Source organism: Danio rerio, chromosome 9, assembly GCF_049306965.1.
Source record: "Danio rerio strain Tuebingen ecotype United States chromosome 9, GRCz12tu, whole genome shotgun sequence".
Lineage (NCBI taxonomy): Eukaryota > Metazoa > Chordata > Actinopteri > Cypriniformes > Danionidae > Danio > Danio rerio.
In genome coordinates, this window is record NC_133184.1 from 53,874,147 (window position 1) to 53,897,613 (window position 23,467).

Sequence of the window (23,467 nt, forward strand, 5' to 3'; positions counted from 1 at the left end):
ACACATTTTTAAACCTAATAGTTTTAATAACTCATTTTTAATAACTGATTTCTTTTATCTTTGTCATGATGCCAGTAAATACAGGGTACCCCCAGGATCCTCCAAATAAAATTCAAGGCTTTTTAAGAGCTTTTTAATACCATTTCAAATGAAATTCAATGCCAACTTTCTACCCATTCTGACAGAAATATGAGGGAAAAATGTCAAATCTGTATAAATTTTGAAGCCTAGAAAATAATTATGTTATATTTAATATATTAGTTATATTTAATACATACGCAACAGCGTAACACACATTTGATTTTTAATAAACAAATGCATTTGAACTTGGTGTTGAACACTATATCCTTCGCAGCTCTGCTGCCTTGGCTGCAATTTTTTTGGAGGCTGTCTGTATAAACTTTAGCATTCATCTCATTCACACACACTCACACACACACGTGCGCTTGCTCGCTCGAGAGCGATTTCCCGACTGCTCCCATGCTTTATTCGGAAATGTATTACCGCGCCACAAGAAATTTGTTAGGGAATTGGGCCGGTGTCCTGCACAGTTTAGCTCCAACTCTAATCAAAAACATCTGAACATGCCAATCAGTGTCTTCAAGAGCACTAGAAATCCATAAGCAGGTGTATCTGAGCAGGACAACTGCAATCCAGGACCGAGTTTGCCCACCCCTGTATAAGCCTTTAAAAAGTATATAAGAATGCATATTTTGTAGACTCTAAAGCCAGGGTGCCTAAACTTGCTCCTGTAGGGCCGGTGTTTCGCAAAGTTTATTTCCAACCCCATTCAGACACACCTGGGCTAGCTAATCAAGCTCTTATCAGGCTATCCCTGCAGGTGTGTTGAGGCAAGCTAAAATCTGCAGAACACCGGCCCTCCAGTTTGAGCACCCCTGCTCTGAATATTTAATGATATTAGATGATGAGAGAGGTTATTTATATGTTTTCTTTTTCAATATAATGATCTCAATAGTTTTGACCATCAAACGCTTTGAAACAGTCAATCATTTTGCGAAGTAATTGGTTCAATTGTTTGAAGCATTGAAAAGCTTTATTTCAGCCATCACTAAAGCTGCGCTCACACTGGACTTTTCTCCCCATAGACTTCCATTCCATACGCACAGGAATGGGTCAGACCGGAAACGCAAGTTCGTGTGTCAAGTTTCGCAGTTCACTGCGTTGCAAAGTTCAAGCTTGGTGAACTCTGACCTGCGAAATCGCATCACTTGACTTTGTGAGACCAATCGAGGATCAAAACATGACCTCTGGAGAGAAATTTAAAATATGGACCAATCGCTTGCTTTTTTTTTTTTAATGTCTAAGCATCTTGTTAAATCCTGTACTACAGAACTTCACTCTCCAGAACCTCTCACTCCAAGATGTCAACAAAAATAGTTTGATTATGCAATGCACGCTGTACGAACTGAGATTGCAACAAGTAAAGTTTTACAGCTTAACGTAAAAAGCACATGCCGGTAAGTGTCAATATTATCCCAATTTGAACCATATTAATGATAAATATGGGTCAACTAAAGAAACTGCTGTATAATGGAATAACTGATTAGCCCTGCACATATAAGTCATTGTTAACCATTAAAAATATAACATTTAAACATCAGCCTATTTCACACAACACATTTCTATAGTTTTAATAACTGATCTATAATAACTGATTTCTTTTATCTTTGTCATGATGACAGTAAATAATATTTGACTAGATATTTTTCAAGACACTTCTATACAGCTTAAAATGACATTTAAAGGCTTAACTAGGGTAATTCGGCACCTTAAAAAGGTTTTAAAAAAACTGCTTATATTGTAGTCAATATAAAACAAGAAGACTTTCACCAGAAATAAAATATTATAGGAAATACTGTGAAAAATGTCTAGCTCCTCTGTTTAACATCCTTTGGGAAATATTTGAAAAAGAAAAAAATCACAGGAGGGCGAATCATTTTGACTTTAACTGTACTGTATACTATATTATACTTGAGGATAGATTTTGGATACTCTGTCTTTTATACTGTAAAAAGCACTTATTATATGGTCCCAATATGCAGGAAACTGGCAAAAGACCCTGTTACGTTAGATTTGTAAGCGTTTTAAATTACTGTGACACAAGATGTAACCCTGTAAACCACCTTAATAGAGTACAACTTTGTGTCCCTGTAAACCACATATTCCTGTACACACACACACACACAAACACAAACACACACACACACACACACACACACACACACACACACACACACACAAACACACAAACACACACACACACACACACACACACACACACACACACACACACACACACACACACACACACAAGCCCTCAGCAGTGTTCATAAAATGTGATGTCACCTTGATCTTGACTCTTTTATTTCCATCTCTGACAGTTTAGGGAAACATTTGCAGAAGAGCTGTTGACCCTCTTGCCCTCTCCTCTATAAATAGCAGAAGTGCATTGTTTATTTGTTGACCGCTGACATTTGAAGTGGCGTCTATCCAAACGTGTCCTTGGCCTTCAGCTGTTATTGTTTATAAAGGACTTCAGTTATTACTAAATAAACAGGCTGGAGAAATAGAGCTTGCGTTCAGTGCTGTTCTGTCATTCTTTTCTTATTTTAGCATTGTGTTGCGTTCAGGGTGATGCATTGAAGGTTTGTGATATTATCCTAAATCTTTCTTATATTGTTTGCATTATTTTTATTTGCATTATTTCATTATTTTTTCTGGTATATTTATGCATTCATTAATTTTCTTTTCGGTTTAGTCTCTATTAATCTGGGGTCACCACAGCGGCATGAACTGCCAACTTATTCGTGACAATCTTGCTGTAAGGCGATCGTGCCACACACTGCGCCACAGTGAAGCCTTCCTGGTATATGTATATATATATATAAATAATAATAGAACAAAAGCAGTTTTACATTTTTTTAACATTTTAAGGTCAATATTATTAGCCCCTTTAAGCTTTATTTTTTTCGATAGTACATAGAACAAACCGTCGTTATACAATAACTTGCCTAATTACCCTAACCTGCCTAGCTAACCTAATTAACCTAGTTAAGCCTTTAAATGTCACTTTAAGCTGTATAGAAGTGTCTTAAAAATATCTAGTCAAATATTATTTATGTCATCATGGCAAAGATAAAATAAATCAGTTATAAGAAATGAGTTATTAAAGCTATCATGTTAAGAAATGTTTAGAAAAAATCTTCTCATCGTTAAACAGAAATTGGGAAAAAATACACAAGGGGGCTATTAATTTAGGGGGGTTAATAATTTGAGACACTGTTCAATGCAGAGCCACTTGGGCTTCAATGAGGGGGAGCTTGAGCTCCAACTCCTCCTCCTATAAGCTGTTTTAATGCATACACCCACTGCACCCCTAAACCCAGTGACATCACTTGTAGAAGAAGTGCAAGGAAGGAGGAGCGGCAGCTCAAGCTCCCCTTTGCTGGAGCTCAGCTCTGCCCAAGTGGCTCTGCAATGAGTACCACTTAAATAATTCTGACTTTAACTATATATATCTATATAGTTAAATTAACTATATATAATTATCATCCGTTATTTTATGGCAAATTTCTGTAATTTATTATCTGCTATTTTACTGTAAATTTTTATAATTTATTATCCGTTATTTTATGGTAAATTTCTGTAATTTATTATCCGTTATTTTAAGGTAAATTTCTGTAATTTATTAATCGTTATATTACGGTCAATTTCTGTGATTTATTATCCGTTATTTTACGGTTAATTTCTGTGATTTATTATCTGTTATATTACGGTCAATTTCTGTGATTTATTATCCGCTATTTTAAGGTAAATTTTTGTGATTTATTATCTGTTATTTTACTGTAAATTTCTGTAATTATCCGTTTTTTTGCGATTAAATTTCTGTGATTTATTATTCATTATTTTACGGTAAATTTCTGTAATTTATTATCTGTTATTTTACGGCTGATTTCTGTGATTTATTATTTGTTATTTTACGGTAAATTTCTTTAATTTATTATCCTATATTTTATGGTAAATTTCTGTGATTTATTATTCGATATTTTACCGTAAGTTTTTGTGATTTATTATCCATTATTTTACGGTATATTTCTGTGATTTTATTATTCGTTATTTTACCGTAAGTTTTTGTGATTTATTATTCGTTATTTTACGGTAAATTTCTGTAATTTATTATCCATTATTTTACGGTTAATTTCTGTGATTTATTATTCGTTATTTTACCGTAAGTTTTTGTAATTTATTATTCGTTATTTTACGGTAAATTTCTGTAATTTATTATCCGTTATTTTACGGTAAATTTCTGTGATTTATTATTCGTTATTTTATCGTAAGTTTTTGTGATTTATTATCCGTTATTTTACGGTAAATTTCTGTGATTTATTATTCGTTATTTTATCGTAAGTTTTTGTGATTTATTATTCGTTATTTTACGGTAAATTTCTGTGATTTTATTATTCGCTATTTTACGGTAAATTTCTGTATTTTTTACAGCCGTTATTTTACTTTTTTTGGCACCTTAGCTGCTGGATATAAACCGCAAAATTACAGATTTTTTTTGTTTTTTTTTCAGTGTACTGAGCTAGTTTTTATTTTATTCTTAATATAACAGCTCAGAGATGAGGTTTTTTGAATAAAGGGTTGGAAATGAATGCGTTTCTTGTTTTTTTTTTTTTTTATCCGATTCATCGATCAATTGGAAAAAATAATCGACAGATTAATTGATTATTAAAATAATCATTAGTTGCAGCCCTAACATCATCATCTTTATCTTCATCATTACTCACATCAGTGCTAAATAGACATTTCCTTCATATTTAATTGTTCTCGTCTGTCTTCCCAGGCATGTTTTCTGAGCACAATCAGAAACAAAATGAAAGTTATTTAATCATTTCCCTGTTTCAGGTTTTCACTTCTCAATTTTACACAATCGCCTTTAATTTAGACTAATTGCACTAATGATCTTCAGGAAAAGGCTGTAATCTGACAAATAATATGCAGCGTGTGTTGTAATTCGTCCTCATTGAATTGAGCAGAGGCCGATTGAGCTCAATTCTCCTCCGTTTTCCTGTGTTTGATTAAAAATAAATTGGATGTTTGCGCTCTGCTTCCGTGACCTTAATTTGGGTCCTCATATTTGCGTTTCAGACGCATGTGATGGTGTGATGTCACCAGAGGCTGAAACCAGTGTTTGTGTAATCAGGTGGAAGAGCTAATAATACCACGGTAATTGTGTCTGACAAGTGTTTTCTCTTTCTGCTGGAATATCTGGAGAACTGCTGGAGGTCTGTTTCAGGATAACAATGCGATGAAGAGACGCACGCATTCACATGCACACACATATTCACATATACTGTATACATACTGTACATACATACATACATACACACACACACACACACACACACACACACACACACACACACATATATATATATATATATATATATATATATATATATATATATATATATATATATATATATATATATATATATATATATATATATATATATATATATACTGTATACACACACAAAGACATAGACTCTCACACACACACACACACACACACACATATGTATAGGTTTGTTCACTTTGTTCATTTGATTAGATTAAAGTTTGATGTTGATGTTTTTGCTGTTGTCGTTTGTCAGATATGGAGTCTGCGGAGAGTCTGCTGTCTCCAACCTCCAGCCAGAACTCCACAAGAACAGCAGAGACCGAGACCAGTACAACACACAGCAAGAGTAAGCACACACACACTCACACATACACGTGCACACATGCACATATACACACAGACTTGCTTACACATGCACACAGGCAGGACATGCACACACACACAAAAAACACAAACACTTACAGTATGTACACATACACACAAACTTGAGTACCAATGCACACTGACATGACACACACACTTATATACACATGCACACGACACGCAAACATTCACACATGCACAAGTACATGATACAGACACTTGCACACAGACACTACACACACACACACACACGCACACACACACACATACATACACCCACATGCACATACACACACTTGCATAGATGAGCACACACACACACACTTACATACCTGTGCACACAGACACAACCCGCACACAAACACACACACTTGCATACAAGTGCACACAGACACAACACGCACACACAAACACACACACATACACTCACATGCACAGACATGACATGCACATACACACACTTACATACATGAGCACACACACACACACACACACACACACACACACACATACATGTGCACACAGACACAACACGCACACACAAACACACACACATACACCCACATGCACAGACATGACATGCACATACACACACTTACATAGATGAGCACACATACCACACACACACACACACACACACACACACACACACACACACACACACACACTTACATACATGTGCACACAGACACAACCCGCACACAAACACACACACTTACATACAATTGCACACAGACACAACACGCACACACACACTTGCATACATGTGGACACAGACACAACACGCGCACACACACACACACACACACACTTACATACATGTGCACACAGACACAACATACACACACACACTTACATACATGTGCACACAGACACAACATACACACACACACTTACATACATGTGGACACATACACAACACACACACACACACACACACTTACATACATGTGCACACAGACACAACATACACACACAAACACACACACACTTACATACATGTGCACACAGACACAACACGCACACACACACTTACATACATGTGCACACAGACACAACACTGTCACACACACACACACACACACACACACACACACACACACACACACACACTTACATACATGTGCACACAGACACAACCCGCACACAAACACACACACTTACATACAATTGCACACAGACACAACACGCACACACACACTTGCATACATGTGGACACAGACACAACACGCGCACACACACACACACACACACACTTACATACATGTGCACACAGACACAACATACACACACACACTTACATACATGTGCACACAGACACAACATACACACACACACTTACATACATGTGGACACATACACAACACACACACACACACACACTTACATACATGTGCACACAGACACAACATACACACACAAACACACACACACTTACATACATGTGCACACAGACACAACACGCACACACACACTTACATACATGTGCACACAGACACAACACTGTCACACACACACACACACACACACACACACACACACACACACACTTACATATGCACACAGACACAACATGCTCACACAAACACACACACTTACACACATGTGGACACAACATACACAAACACACACACACTTACATGTGGACACAGACACAACCTGCACACACAAACACACACACTTACATACATGTAAACACACACAAACTTACATACATATGCACGCTGACACAACATACACATACACTTATGGTCACATGTACTTACATGCACAAATACATGACACACACACACACACACACACTTACATACATATGCACTCTGACATGACATAAACACATCCATACACATGCGGGCGCGCACACATTCACGCATATACGCATATACACACCACACACTCATGCACAGGTGCTCACAGACACACACATACTCATGTGCACACTTACCAGAGGTGTGGACTCGAGTCATGTGACTTGGACTCGAGTCAGACTCGAGTCATGAATTTGATGACTTTAGACTCGACTTGACAAAATATAAAAAGACTTGCAACTCGACTTGGACTTGAACATAAATGACTTGGACTTTGACTAGGACTTGCCCCTATTGACTTGTAAAGACTTGCTGCTTCCCATGAAAAGCCCAAAGATAAAAAAGTATGTTGACATGGACCGCTCTCTCTCTCTCCCCGTTTGTGTGTGCGTGTGTGTGACAGCATGCGTGTGTGTGTGACAGCATGCGCGCGCGTGTGTGTGAGCATGCGCGCTTTCGGCATGACGTCCAATCGAAGCACGGTAGATTGTTTTGATTCGACAGTATCCAACGTGACTACTATGAGGCGCCGGAGTGGACAAAAGTCAAGCGAACGCAGAGAGAATTTGAATTTGAGATCTAGCCAATACTCGCGTGCCAATTCTCGCTCGCTCTCTCTCTCTCTCTCTCTCTCTCTCACATACAACATACACCTCTCTCTCTCTCTCTCTCTCTCTCTCTCGTGCATTCAGTCTCTTTGCTTTCGCTTGACTTTTGTTTACGATGGCGTCTCATACCTTTAGTGCTTTTGCTCTCGCGGGATCCTCCTTTTAAACTGACCCTTCGCTAAGCCACGCCCAAAAACCGCCACCCACCAATCGCGGCTTACCAATCGTAGCTACGGGCAGAGGCTCTGTCAAGCTTTCGAGCGAGGGAAACAAGCCAAATCGTTGCGCAATTGGATTGTGAAAATCTGACACCCGCTATCCTAAAAGTTTGGACTGGGTGGTGGGATTTTTTCCCTTTTCAAAACCAAAGCCCAAGAGGAGAAATGCCAGCGTGGATCAAGCTGTGTGAGGGGCGGCAAAAGGAGTTAAGCTAAGTTGGTTTTGTTTTCGATATTCACATTCAATGATAGGTGGCAATAACTCACACTCCTCTTATCCTAAACAGATCTAAACTGTGTTTCTTTAAAAAAAACAAAAAAAAAAAAAAAAAAACAAAGCAGGTTATGCTTCCCAGCGGTCTTTTTCTTTTTTTCCACTCGATATTATGAGCCAGGGCTCGACAATAAGGACTGCCCGATGGCCCGGGGCCAGCGTGCGAGACACTCGGGCCAGTGTACAAAATGTTACTGGCTCGATCGGGCCAGCTGCTGCCTTTTTGCCTGCCAGATCGAGCCAGAGCTGCGTGCTGCGACTGTCTGTCAATTGTGTGCAAATACAATCTTACGGTGCTTTCACACATAGACGTGTGTTTCGGAATCTGTCTCGTTTCACTCGTTAGCGCGTTTTTTTTGGCATAAGTTATATCCAGCAGTTGCGCTCGCTTCCGCGCCAAATCAATCAGTCCAAGATCGCCTGAATGAGACGCGGTCTCTGTCCTATTGAGCGTATCGATTGTAGCGAGAAAACAAAACAATGCAACGAACTAACGACCCAGGCTATATCACAGTGTATCATGATCGTGTAATAGCCATATATACGGCTATATGAAGAGAGAATGATGAGCTGGGCGAGATGTCATTCTTACCGGTAAATGCGAAAGTAAAAGCATGCTGAAATATTACCGAGAGCTGTTTGTCCAGCCTGATCTCGGTTTATCCGTCAGGAAAATTGACCGAAATTACTATTTGTTAATTTTTCCATATTTTAATCGTATAATAGGCCTATGTTGTATTAGGCCTGTTGTTTTGTTCATTTCCGCACTGACAGCTCGAAAGAAAGATTTACATTGATCTGATGCAGTCTCGGTTCATCTGCTATGTCTCTCTATAATTTAAGCCTAAAATACAGAATTATAGTCAACGTTTCTTTTATAGATTGATTAATTCAATTGATCGATTTCTACAAAACCTGACAATTGAAATGAGGCTCTGTATATATGAGAAAGTCTGACCTCGATTTGTATTTGGTGACGATGTCTGTGGGTTGTTAAAATTAAAGTGCACATTTTCACTTATAAAATATTCTATACACAATACACAAAAGTTTGGGGTCAGTATGATTAAATATGTTAAAACAAGCTTCTTTTGCTCACCAGGGCTGCAATTATTTCATCATAAATACAAATTGTGAAATGTTGCACTATAAAATAACTGTTCAAAAGTAGTTTATCATTTAATTTATTCATTTATTCCAGTGATTTTAAAGATGAGATTTCAGCTTCATTACTCCAGTCACATGATCCTTCAGAAATCACTAATATTAATTATTATTATATTTATTAATGGTAATAGTTATAAAATCAATAATGTCTGGAATAATTATTTTATTTGAAACTAAATACAATAACAAAGCAGTTATTTAAAATTTTAATAGATATTTAACAATTACACCTTTTTTACATTTATAAATATAGCCTTGATGAACTGAATAGTTTTCCTTAAACATTTTAAAAATTACCGTAAATATATATACAGATTTATTAGCCCCCTTTTGTTTTTTGTTTTTTCTTTTTAAAATATTTCCTAAATGATGTTTAACAAAGCAAAGAAATGTTGATATTTTGTCTGATAATATTTTTTCCTCTGAACAAAATCTTATTTGTTTTATTTTAGCTAGAATAAAAACATTTTTTTAACCATTTTAAGGTAAAATTTATTAGCCTCTTAAGCTAATTGTTTTTCAGACTGTCTACAGAACAAACCATCATTATACAATAACTAGCCTAATTACCCTAACCTGCCTAGTTAACCTAATTACCCTAGTTAAGCCTTTAAATGTCACTTTAAGCTGTATAGAAGTGTCTTGAAGAATATCTAGTAAAATATTATTTACAGTCATCATGACAAAGATAAAATAAATCAGTTATTAGAGATGAGTTATTAAAACTATTATGTTTAGAAATGTGCTGAGAAAATCTGTTCTCTGTTAAATAGAAATTGGGGAAAAAAATAAACAGGGGTGCTAATAATTTAGGGGGACTAATAATTCTGAAATCAACTGTGTGTGTGTGTGTGTGTGTGTATACACACACACACACATACATTCAAATAGCGATTAACTTCTTTTTTTTTTTTTTTGGTGGGGCCAGTGAAAATTTGGGCAGGGCAAGTAAAAATCAGAACCACTGGCCCGATCGGGCCAGTAGAAAAAATCCTTAGCGTTGAACCCTGTGAGCACTGCTTAGTTTAAACCCTCGCTATTGTAACGCATATAAATACATACACTAATATTTGCTGGTAGGAAAAATCTATTTGTTCACTTCTGTTATTTATACTTTGATTTGCATTTCAATTTTTTTCTTCCACTTAACTGCAAATTTGAATAAAAACTGGATAAAGAGCACACAAACATGCTGACAGTAATAGGTACTGTACACTGTTATGGGTCAATGATGCTAATATTCGGCACAAATCCATCAGTTTCTTAGGTTATTAGATTATTTTATAATTTCACCTCTCCTGCTGTGCATGAACTATGCTGTTGAATGTTCAGCGTATGAGGTTGCTAGGCTAACCTTGCTTCAATTTTGATAAAATTATTTTCTAATCAATTGCTATTATGTTGTGAATATACCCCTGTAATGTATACTGCAGTCCTCTTTTGTCTGGCTTTCTCAGATATCTCACCTGTTTGTCAAAAATGACTAATTAAATCCTTGGGAATGTCTGACACCAGCGCATACACACTGTAATAGATGTGCCAGGCATGAAAGCTTGACAGGCGTAGCAACAGTAACTAAGGAGGGCGAGGCTTAGCGAAGGGTTATTCCAAGAATGTTGATATGGTTTCTTTCTTGCTTTACTATTTATTAACAATACACAAAAAAAACTAAAAGGTTAAGGTAAATTCTTTAATAAATTCTAGTGTTTTTGAGTATTATACTTGTTGTATACTTGTATTATACTTATGTTTTAGGCTAGTATTATTTACGACTTGTTAATGAATGCTTCATAATACAGTAGTATTACCAATAGTGAACAGATAAAATAATACAAAGTGTAGTTTTAACTACAGTAAAGTGTAGTGATTTGTAGTATAAAATACCCTATATTGTAAAATAATACAGCACTGGGTAATTTGTTTATATTACACTTGTGTTACCATAGCAACTATAGTATTACCACAACTGATCAATTGAAGTTCTTTACTGTAGTAGGCTGCTGTTTAAAACACTGTACATGCCAATATACGTGTTCAGGGGCCCTGTGGCACAGCTTTCCTCAAAATGAAGAGGATGACATGGAAAATGTCCTCCACAATCTCATCAGTAAAGTGGAAGCCAGCAGACACTAGTTTACTTTATTTTAGCTGCCATGATAAAATGAGATTGATAGTGAGATTTATTTGAAGAGTGAATAGTACAGTAGGCTACAATACCTTATCAAGTGTTTCCTTATTTTATCACAGTTACATTTCTGCTTGCATTAGTTTTTGTTTAAATGCTTTTAAAATAAAATGTATTCTTTACATCCAACATCTATTCCAGGGGTGCCTTATAGTGGTGTAAACCCCTTTACAAGGGGTGTTACCCCTGTGTAAACTCTAGCCACCCCTGTGGCCAACCCGATATGATTTTGCTGTTGACATTATTTATTTAAATCTACTTACATAAATGCAATACAATGCAATATTTCAATAAATAAATAGCGGCCACTAAATTATTGTGGATTGATTGGTGCCACTGACGTAGCTGGCCTCTTCTGGCCCCCCTTAAGCAAATTTTCAGGGGGGCACCACTGGTCTATTCTCTGTCTTTAAGTGTTTGAAACTGAAAATATCTCATCATATAAAACAACCAAAAATGTTATGGTTTATTAGATTAAACATTTAATATATAAGTCTATTTTAGTATTTTGGGTATTGTTATTAAACAGTGCAGCAATATGAATCATATCAAAAAGCATGAAAGGAAGAGGGAACACGACACAAATTGTGAGTTTGCATATAATCTCTGAGAGCGCTCAAGAAAATTTGTGTGTGAGCAGTGCATATTTGAGAGCGAGAGAAAATTTGAGAACTCGCAATCAGTTTTGTCCACAAACAGAGGAAATCCGTGCACGAGCATCACACAAGGTAGAGAGCAAAGCTCTTCAACGTTATGTGAAGAAAACAACTTTATTGTTTGTATGAAGTAGCCTACTTCATTAACAATATGTGCTACCATTTTGCATTGCTGCTAGACGGATTTGCAACTCCATTTCTTCAGCACACACGAGATTCAATTGACAAAATTCCAATTTCACTCAATTTAACTTTGCAGCATATACAGGAGTTGGTCTACTGCTACCACATTGAGGTTATGTAATTTTGGTTAATCACAAGTTGATCACCGAAGACATAACATAGCACAACTAAACTTAATGAATTAGACAGCAGTAGACCTGCAATTTCTGTGTGATGTGAGGCAAAATGGAGTCTTTTTTTGGTGGAACTCGTTCTTGTGCATTATGCTGTGGAGACGAGACGCAGCACTGTTCAGTACTTTTTCAGAAAATTGCATTTGTATTTTTATATATCTAAGCAATGTTCTTTAATAAAAAAAGGTTTGTTTAATTAATACAGATCTTACAACCATACCTAATCTGTATATATTTTATTTTTCTGTTAAAAAGACTCGAAAAGACTCGAAAATCAAACTGCAGGACTTTGGACTTGACTTGAGACTTGTTGCCTTTGACTCGGGACTTGACTCGGGACTTGCCTGTCTTGACTCGGGACTTGACTCGGGACTTGAGGGCAATGAATTGAGACTTACTTGTGACTTGCCAAACAATGACTTGGTCCCACCTCTGACACTTACACATCACACATCATGCATTCATACAGACCCTCACACACATACACAAACATACACTTTCTTCTACACATACATGCACAGAAACACACACACACACAGACTCCCACAAACACACACACTTGCATACATATGCACACTGACATGACACACACACACACACACACACACACACATACTTGCATACACATACATACTTACATACACATGCACACACACATTCACACACATCGCATACACATACCACACACTCATGCACAGGCGCACACACACATACAGTACTCATGTGCGCACTTATACATCACACATCATGCATTTATACAGACCTTCACACACACTCATATACATAAACATACACTCTCTCCTACTCATACATGCGCACACACACACACACACGCTTAGTATGAGTGCAGTGTTCTCCCGCACTGATGATTGGTCAGACAGAAATGGAAAGATCTGCTTTATTATTAAGCGTCAGCATCTGCACCGACTGCTGCTCATTTACCCTCCACAATCTCAACAGCCATCAGAAAGAGTGTGTTTCCCCTTCACAAACCCATTATATTCTGAACTGCTGAGTGTGTGTGTGTGTGTGTGTGTGTGTGTGCTGTTGATGCAGACGCTGGCGGATTAGTCTGAACACAAAATAATATGCTAATTTATCAATGGCGATTGAGGCTCTTTGTTCTCCGTCATGATAAGAAACGCCCCGAGAGAAGCTAATGGGTTATTTTTTGTATGCAATTACTGGAGGTTTTCTTCCTCGCTGATGAATTATGCATCACAATCTCTCTTTAATACACACAAGAGCAGTCACACGCAGGTATTTTCACTCAAATAAATAGCTTTGACCAGAGTTTGCAATTTAAAGAGTCGTGTGTGTGTGTGTGTGTGTGTGTGTGTGTGTGCGTGTGTGTGTGTGCGTGTGTGTGTGTGCGTGTGTGTGTGTGTGTGTGTGTGTGTTTGTGTTTGTGTTTGTGTGCCTGCGAGTGCGAGTGCGAGTGCGTGAGCGTGTGCGTGTGTGTGCGTGCGTGTGTGTGTTTGTGTGTGTGAGGCTGAGCGATCTGTTCACAATAATGACTTGCATTCAGGTAAATCATTTCAGCCTGTGTGACGTAAACACTTTTGAAATGTGACTGATGGCGATGTTGGAATCAGAAAACATGAAAAAATAAAATAAAATACTCATTTCTCACTGTAAAAATGTCGGGTTGTTGTTGTAAACCAGCAGAATGAACCACCAACTTATCCAGCATATGTTTTACGCAGCGGATGCCCTTCCAGCTGCAACCCAGTACTTGGAAACACCCATACACACTCATTCCCAAACATACTCTACGACCAATTTAGCTTATTCAATTCACCTATAGCACATGTGTTTGGACTGTGGGGGAAACTGGAGCCAGGCAAGTGCACACATAGGGCTCAACCTGTGCAGTGCACTTGCCCTTTTTACCCTTGGATAGAACCACCCCCACCCCCCCTCTTTAGTTTGCGACAACCCCCTCTCCCATCCAGGGCTTAAACCAGAGACCTTCTTGCTGTGCGGTGACAGTGCTATCCCCCGTGCCGCACACTAATGTAACTTCTCTACACTGTAAAACCTAAAAAGTTAAGGAAACTCAAACTATTTGAGGAAACCGATTGCAACAAACCATTTAAGTTCAAAAACTAATCCTAATGAGTTCTGTAAACTTAAAGGTTCAGGACACCCTGGAGAACTTTTTTTTTTATATTAACAGATGTGTGTGTGTTGAGCATCAGTTAAGACAATGTTAGCACCTGTCAGCTTTAATTGTGGGGAAAACTGGATAATTTTGAGCTTTTGTCAGCTAATTTCAGCTTCCGGGTTTAAAATGATTTTTGGGGCAGGATCAAAATCGGCGACGTAGCACAGTACTGCAAGTGCAATGATGACGCGTCAGTTTCTCATTATTATTCATAGCGGAGTTTTCTTATCCTATGAGAAGAGCCGGCTGCTTAATTATTCATGAGACCTGCCAGACCTGCCAGAGTCAAGCCCAAGCTGTGAGACACGTCAAGGACCCACGGCACGGGCACACAGTATTTAGCCAATCATGAATGCTCATATGCGTTTGTTTCCATGATCCACGGGGTTTGTTGCATGTTTTCCCCGCGATCTTGTCAGGGCCGATCATACAGCAAAGCTGTGTGTGTGCTGCTAGCATTTTTGTCGGGAGAGCAGCACGAGAATTAGAGAATGGCGGACGCTGTCTTTTATCAGGAGTTCGTTCACATTCAGACACAACGCCGTGCTGCTGTGTTTGCCTAAATCCTCCAGATTACCAGCAGGGCTAATGGTTAAAACTGAGTAAAACTACACTGAGTCTGCTGGATACAGGGATTGAGGGAGAAGTCCTCATTTATAGGGTTTACATAAACACACTTATCTTTATAATGATATAAATTGTGGTTATGTGTATATGAAATTACGAATAACAAATGTAGCAGGGCATTAAATCACAGTTCATTTCTTTGCATTTTAACTTTGTAAACTATAAACTCATGCGTCTCCTCACGGTTTGTCTCATTTTGTGAGCTAGCTTCGTTCGCTCACGTTCTCCCCTGCTGGCCACGCCCACTCCTGCCCGATGCTCGCGGAGCTCCACACCCATTAATCATGCATGTTTTGAAAAAATTCTGAAGTAGACTTTAACCGAAAGTGGGGGGTGTCATGGCCCTTTAATCCATTTGAGTAAATGAAGCAATTTGAGCACAGTAAAACTTGATAAATGAAGAGAACTCAAAACAACTGAGTACTGTAAAACCCAATAAGCTAAGGCAACTCAAACCGTTTGAGGAAACCGATAGCTGCTTTGACACCCAGTGGTTGGACTAGGTATTGCACTACTGGATCAAAACAAACGCAAGCGCAGATTGCCAGATTGAGGGCAGGGGTCCGTTCTTCGTACATGGATTACTCAGTTAGCTGGATTTGGATATTGATGATTTGACATGATCCAGGATCGTTTCGTTCTTCAAAGCTGATCCGTGAGTTGTTGTCATAGCAACAGTTCTGCTAGCTCAAACCTGATGAAGTTATAGTCATTAATAAAATAAATTAAGTTATACATATTAATAAAACGTATGCAATCTGCACCCTTGAAATGAAAGTACAAAGACTGCCATCTGATGGTGCACAGAGAAAACTTATTGATATGAACTTTTTAGATCGCTTTAGTACAAATTGTGTATAATAGAAATGCACTATATGTGACTTTTTTTAAAGCAATAATACATTTATGCAGTCATGAACATGTTTTGATAGTTAATATGCCAGTGATTTGATGCTTCACAAAAGTTGCAGACGCCTTTACCAATAAGAAAACGCTTTTGTAAACATCTAGTTATTCTTTACACCGATTACAAAACGGCTACTATAGTCGACGCCCGTAGCCTAGTGGTACTGTGCGCTGACATATAGCACCAGTGTGCTCATGGCGACCCGGGTTCGATTCTTGTCTCGAGGATCTTTGCCGATCTTTTCCCTCTCTCTGCTCCCAGTGCTTTCCTGTCTGAATTCTCTACTATCCTACCAAAATAAAAAGGTGAAAAACCCCTAAAAAATAATAATAAAAAAAACGGCTACTATAATAAAGAAAATCTTTTCTAAATGTAGAACTAAATACATTGATATTCATTGAAATACATGATGAATACACTTGACACATGAAAGTGTAAAGCCTGCAGCTCACAACAAATGTGAAAGGTTACTGCGTGTCATATTTAACAAGCCGTTTACTGCTAATTTGATGTAATTTTGCTCACATGGATAATTGAATATTAATCAGATGATGTCATTACGCTGCTGTGCCGTCAGCCAATCGTTGCATTGCTGATCATGATTTCGAGGATGGATAGATCTGTCCTTCACAACACACGCATCGATCTTAGATCAGTTTATCCAGACATTCTAATCTGATTCACGAACTCGTTTAAAGAGCCAAATTAGCGAGAGATCAGTTATCAAGATTAAAAGATCCGGGATCTGCCAAATAATCTTAGATCATTTAAGCGAGGTACGAAGAACAGACCCCTGGAGTGAGTGATTTAAACTGTGTTCTAACTAAAAGCAACGGCAGCCGATTGAAGGTATATTTTCCAATATATTACATCAGTGGTTCTCAAAACATTGTGTACGCAGACTTCCTTCTAGTGGTTCGCAGAGGAATCGCTGAATAATTAAAGTTAAAAAATGAACGCGCTTTTAGCCCTTTAATGCATACGCTAATTCCAATGTGATCAGTAAATGGATTTTAATAGACTAAACCTTTTATTTTATTTTCAATTTTCTAACGTATTCTATCATTTGAAGCTAATTTGCTCCCTGTATTTGTAACAGTTGTTGGGGACATATCCCGTATGTTTACATCCCATTGTTGACAGTATAGTTTAATCACTTGCTTTTCTGACACACAAAGCCTACTCTAACACGCAGCGAGCAGATCTATTTTCTAATTTAAATATGTAAATCCTATTCGTATATTTAAAATACAAGTTAATGTTTAGATTTCAAAGAAAAAATGCAAATTAGTCATACAGTATATACATGCAATATATATTTCAAAATGTATCAAAAAGAGTTTATATATAAATATGATGACATATAGCCTATTTTAACAGTGGCAAAAATAAAAATAATTATTTTCTTGTAAACAACGAAAAAAATAAATAAAGAATTAAAAAAAAAATCTTTGCCGAGGCGGGATTCGAACCCTGGTCTCTTTGTGTCGGGGTACCCACTCGGCCACGTGACTCTTAAAAAAAATCTTTCCCACAGCAGTTTTAGCATACACCAATGCACCTTGGAAACAAAAACAAAAAAAAAATAGTATTAATGACTTTGCACTAAACAAATGACTTTGCACTAAAGATTAAAGATTGTAAGATTGTTACAATCTAAAGATTGTATAATTTGAAAACAACAACAACAAAAAACAAAGAGGGGAAATCAAATCAATACTCGCACAAGGAAACTGAGTGTGTTGTGCAATTGTTTGTGGGAACTAGTTTGAATACTAGATTTCAGCTCTTGACAGATGACTTGGCCTCCGAAGGATAACGTTATCGATGAGTTGAGATGAAGATCATAAACTTGAATGAAGCAGAAAGAAGAAGAAAAATAGCACTCACGGAGACAACATGCAGGCAACCCAAGATTTTTAGTCAACAACTCTGCATAAGTTCTGGTCGCCGCCAGGACATACGAGTCGAAAACCCCTCCGCAAACGATCCAGCAAGAGAACCCACAGTGCAGATCGGTCCGTTGCTCCCAAACAAACACTTAAATCACCTTTTCAGGACACCCCCCTCACAGCAAGAAAGTCGCTGGGTCGCTGGTTTGATCCTCGGCTCAGTTGGCATTTCTGTGTGGAGTTTGCATGTTCTCCCTGTGTTTGCGTGGGTTTCCTCCGGGTGCTCCGGTTTCCCCCACAGTCCAAAGACATGTGGTACAGGTGAATTGGGTAGGCTAAATTGTCCGTAGTGTATGAGTGTTTGTGTGTGAATTTGTGTGCGGATGTTTCCCAGAGATGGGTTGCAGCTGGAAGGGCATCTGCTGCGTAAAAAAAAATTGCTGGATAAGTTGGCGGCTCATTCCGCTGTGGCGACCCCGGATTAATAAAGGGACTAAGCCGACAAGAAAATAAATGAATGACAAGATTGGAAAATAGTAAGAAATGAATTTTATTTCGGCTGAATTATTACTCACATATACACACACAATGAGTACCAGAGCAAATCATTCTCACACACTTTTAGTGTCTTTCTTTTACTTGTTTCCTCTTGACCGACTGTCTGCTCGTCCAGGTTTGATTATTCCTCCTCTCCGAGTGCATTAATATTTAAAGGCTATTTGCAGTTGTCATCGTCTCCTGTAGTGCAGTAGAAAAAGCTTTTGACCATTTCTTCCAGGCATTTATTTTTTATTTCCAGAGTCTCGTCCCATATCGACAAGCCCCAAAGGAGCTGACACTAAATATGCAGATAATTACAATAAGATTCACAGGCAAAATCAGCCTCTTTTACATGTAAACGGCCTCCACAGCAACTCCGGCTTCTTTCTTTTTTTATATTCTCGTGAAGGTAATTTTACCTCTGCTGCTTTTGTGCTTTCAATCTGTTCTCTTCAAACCCCTCTGGATTTTCAGCAATAAATGACTTCAGCAACAAAGAAAAGGAAGGATTGATTGGTTTAGTGTATATAAAGGGTTTTTAATTTATGCATGAAGTGATTTGCATCACTGATGTATTGGGACATGAGAGTTACAGCCGGTTTTTTCACAGAAAATATGTCAACTTTTAGAAACATTTTGATGCGTCCTTGTGATCATAAATTAATGAAAATAACAGTTGGTCAGAATTATTAGCCTCCTTCGAATTGTTTTCTTCTTTTTTAAATATTTCTCAAATGATGTTTAACAAAGCAAGGAAATCTTCTTAGTATTTTGGATTATATTTTTTCTTATGGAAAAAGTCTTATTTGTTTTATTTCGGCTAGAATAAAAGCAGTTTTTAATTTTTAACATTTTAAGGACAAAATTATTAGCCCCTTTAAGCTAATTTTTTTTTTTGATAATATACAGAACAAACCATCGATATACAATAACTTGCCTAATTACCCTAACCTGAATCGTTAACCTATTAACCTAATTAAGCCTTTAAATGTCACTTAAAGCTGTATAGAGGTGTCTTGAAAAATATCTAGTCAAATATTATTTACTGTCATCATGGCAAAGATAAAATAAATCAGTTATTAGTAATGAGTTATTAAAACTATTATGCTTAGAAATGTTTTTTTTAAGTGTAGCAAATTTTACAATTTTAAATTCTTGTTTTGAAACCAAATCTAGTTGAGCAATTTACATTAATAATAAGAATTTATTTATTTGTTGTTGCGGCTGTGGTTTTTATAGTTTTTATTATTAAAATAAAGTATTATTATTATTATTATTATTATTATTATTATTATTATTATTATTATTATTATTATGTATTACTTTGATTTTAATAATAATAGTAATTTATAATAAAATGATAATAAATTATATTTAAAAAATTATTATTATTATTATTATTATTATTATTACTATTATCATCATCATCATCATCATCATCATCATTATTATGTATTATTTTTAAAATAATAATAGTAATTTATAATACAATAATAATAATAATAATTATTATTATTAGTATTACTATTATTAGTATTATTATTATTATTTTTATAATTGCTGTCATTATTATCGTTTTTAATAATGTTATATTTATTATTATACTTTCTAAAGTATAATATTATTAATAATATTATTATTAATAATATTCATAATAATTTGTTATAAATTAATAATAAATAAAATAATAAAATAATAATAATATCTATAATAATATTTTTTATTGTTGGTATTATTAATAATAATAATATTAAAGTATAATTATTAATAACATCATTGTTTCTTTTGATGATAGTGATACTAATAGTAATTTAAAATAAAATAATAATAAATAATATAATAATAACAATATTATTATTATTATTATTATTATTATTATTATTATTATTGCATCATTATATTATTATTATTTAAAGTATTATTATTAACAATATCATAGTTTTTTTTGATAATAATATTGATTGTAATTGTAATTTTCAATAAAATGATAATAAATAATATTGTAATAATAATTGTTGTTGTAATTAATGTTGTTGTAGTTGTACATACAGTTGAATCAGAATTATTAGCCCACCTTTGATTTTTTTATTTATTTATTTTTTATGTTTTTTAAATGTTTTTTTAATTTTCACAGTATGTCTTTTAATATTTTTTCTTCTGGAATAAGTATTATTTGTTTTATTTCAGCTACAATAAAAGATGTTTTAAATTTTTTAAGCACAATTTTTAAGGACAAAATAATTTACCCCTTTTAGCTAGATTTTTTTGATAATCTACAGAACAAACCATAATAACTTGCCTAAATACCCTAACCTACCTAATTACCCTAATTAACCTAGTTAAACCTTTAAATGTCACTTTAAGCTGTATGGAAGTGTCTTGAAAAATATCTAGTCAAATATTATTTACTGTCATCATGGCAAAGATAAAATAAGAAATGAGTTATTAAAACTATTATGACAGAACAGAACAGAAATTGGGGAAAAAATAAACAGGGGCGAATAATTCAGGGGGGCTCATAATTCTGACTCCCAACTTTATGTATTGAATGTATTAACTTTTAAAAAAGGGGGAAATTTGATAAATTGTGAGCATGTTGTAAAATGTCATGAATGTGTGAATGTTAGTTTCTAATATGTTTTCTGTTTCTAAAGTACCTGAAATATCAGTTTCGATGAACATACTGTGAATAATCTGATCATTTCTCTATCCAGCTTTATGTACACATGCATGATGTGTTTGTTGTTGTTCTCTCTGCAGGTCATTTGTTTGGGATGGTCAGCACTCAGGGTTTGGGTGTTTCTGGAGTGTTTCCTCTGATCAGTCATCCTGTCTTCAGTCTGTACTCCTCTTCTCCGCTGCGCTCAGAGTTTGGAGGTCTGGGAACACTGGGAATGTCTGCCGCTTGTGCTCAACTTACAGCTTTACCAGGTATGATGGACTCATGGACGTTATGAACTCATTATCATGTTCATGAAGCCAGTCTAAGATGATTCACGCTTTATGAAACGGTGCGTTATCCTGCTGGAAGTAGCCATCAGAAGATTGGTACACTGTTGTCACAAAGGGATGGACATGGCCAGCAGCAATACTCAGGTAGACTGCGGTGTTGACACAATGCTTAATTGGTACTAATGAGCCCAAAGTGGCCAAGAAAATATCCCCCACACCATTACACCACCAGCCTGAACCATTGATACAAGGCAGGATGGATCCATGCTTTCTTGTTGTTGACACCAAATTCTGACCCGACCATCCGAATGTGGCAGCAGAAATGGAGACTCATCAGAGCAGGCAACGTTTATCCAATCTTCTATTGTCCAGTTTTGGTGAGCCTGTGTGAATTGTAGCCTCAGTTTCCTGTTCTTATCTGACAGGAGTTGCACTCGGTGTGGTCTTCTGCTGCTGTAGCCCATCCGCTTCAAGGTTGGACGTGTTGTGTGTTCAGAGACGCACTTCTGCAGACCTCGGTTGTAGCAAGTGGTTATTTGTGTGACTGTTGCCTTTCTATCAGCTGGAACCAGCCTGGCCATTCTTCTTTTAGTCTTGTTAATGCCAGTAATGCCAACTGAGCCAGCCGAGGCTCGAACCAGCGTTCTTCTTGCTCTGAGGCGATCATGCTACCCACTCCGTCAACGTGACGCCCAACGTATTAAATATTTTTTGTGAAAGAACAAAATAGTGAGATGTAATTTAAAGACATGCAAGTACACAAGTGAAGTTTCATAAACTAATTTCGAGAGGAGCATGTGATATGATTGTGCACCGCTGGCCACTCATCCGTAATCAGTAATAATCCAATCAGAATGATCCTAGCTTAATATAAATGGATCACTTTCTCCTTATTGCTCTATCTTCGTTTTGGAAGAATCCCCTCTTCCACCCCATCTCTTCCTTTTTCTCCCCTTTTAAAGGGGGAGTGATCGAGACCGACCTGATCTCGGTTCTCCTGATATGCTTCTAGACCGGGCGGGAGCCCTGGGTTCAAATATCTCAGAGCTCAGGGTTCTCTCCCGGGACAGCATGCCAAACCTGCTATAAGTGCCAAGCATATCTAAGTGGGAACTCTTGAATTATAAATATTGTCCGAATCACTATAGAGAATATTGGCAATTGCAAAAAACAAACAAAACGTATATAATGGGAATTACCTCTTGGGGTTTTCCCACTGATTTTTTTTTTTTTTTTTAATGTCATGCTTTTGACTCAAAGGATCTGGAGGCATTATGAATTTTGAAGGAAAGGGATGAAGGAAACATCCCTAAAATAGT

General features: G+C 36.6%; 1 protein-coding gene across 25 annotated transcripts in view; it reads left to right on the top strand.

The window, feature by feature from the left end:
* Window positions 1–23,467, top strand: part of baz2bb (bromodomain adjacent to zinc finger domain, 2Bb) — a 131,997-nt gene that overhangs the window by 42,278 nt on the left and 66,252 nt on the right. For 17 of the 25 annotated variants that reach the window (XM_073913250.1, XM_073913260.1, XM_073913252.1 and 14 more), the window contains exons 3-4: window positions 5,682–5,774; window positions 21,957–22,127. In XM_073913250.1, the coding sequence (XP_073769351.1) occupies window positions 5,684–5,774; window positions 21,957–22,127 (262 nt within the window). In that variant the 5' untranslated portion in view covers window positions 5,682–5,683. Of the gene's footprint in view, window positions 1–5,172; window positions 5,310–5,681; window positions 5,775–21,956; window positions 22,128–23,467 lie in introns of all 25 variants that reach the window. The other 8 variants (XM_073913262.1, XM_073913257.1, XM_073913266.1 and 5 more) reach the window with 2 other exon arrangements.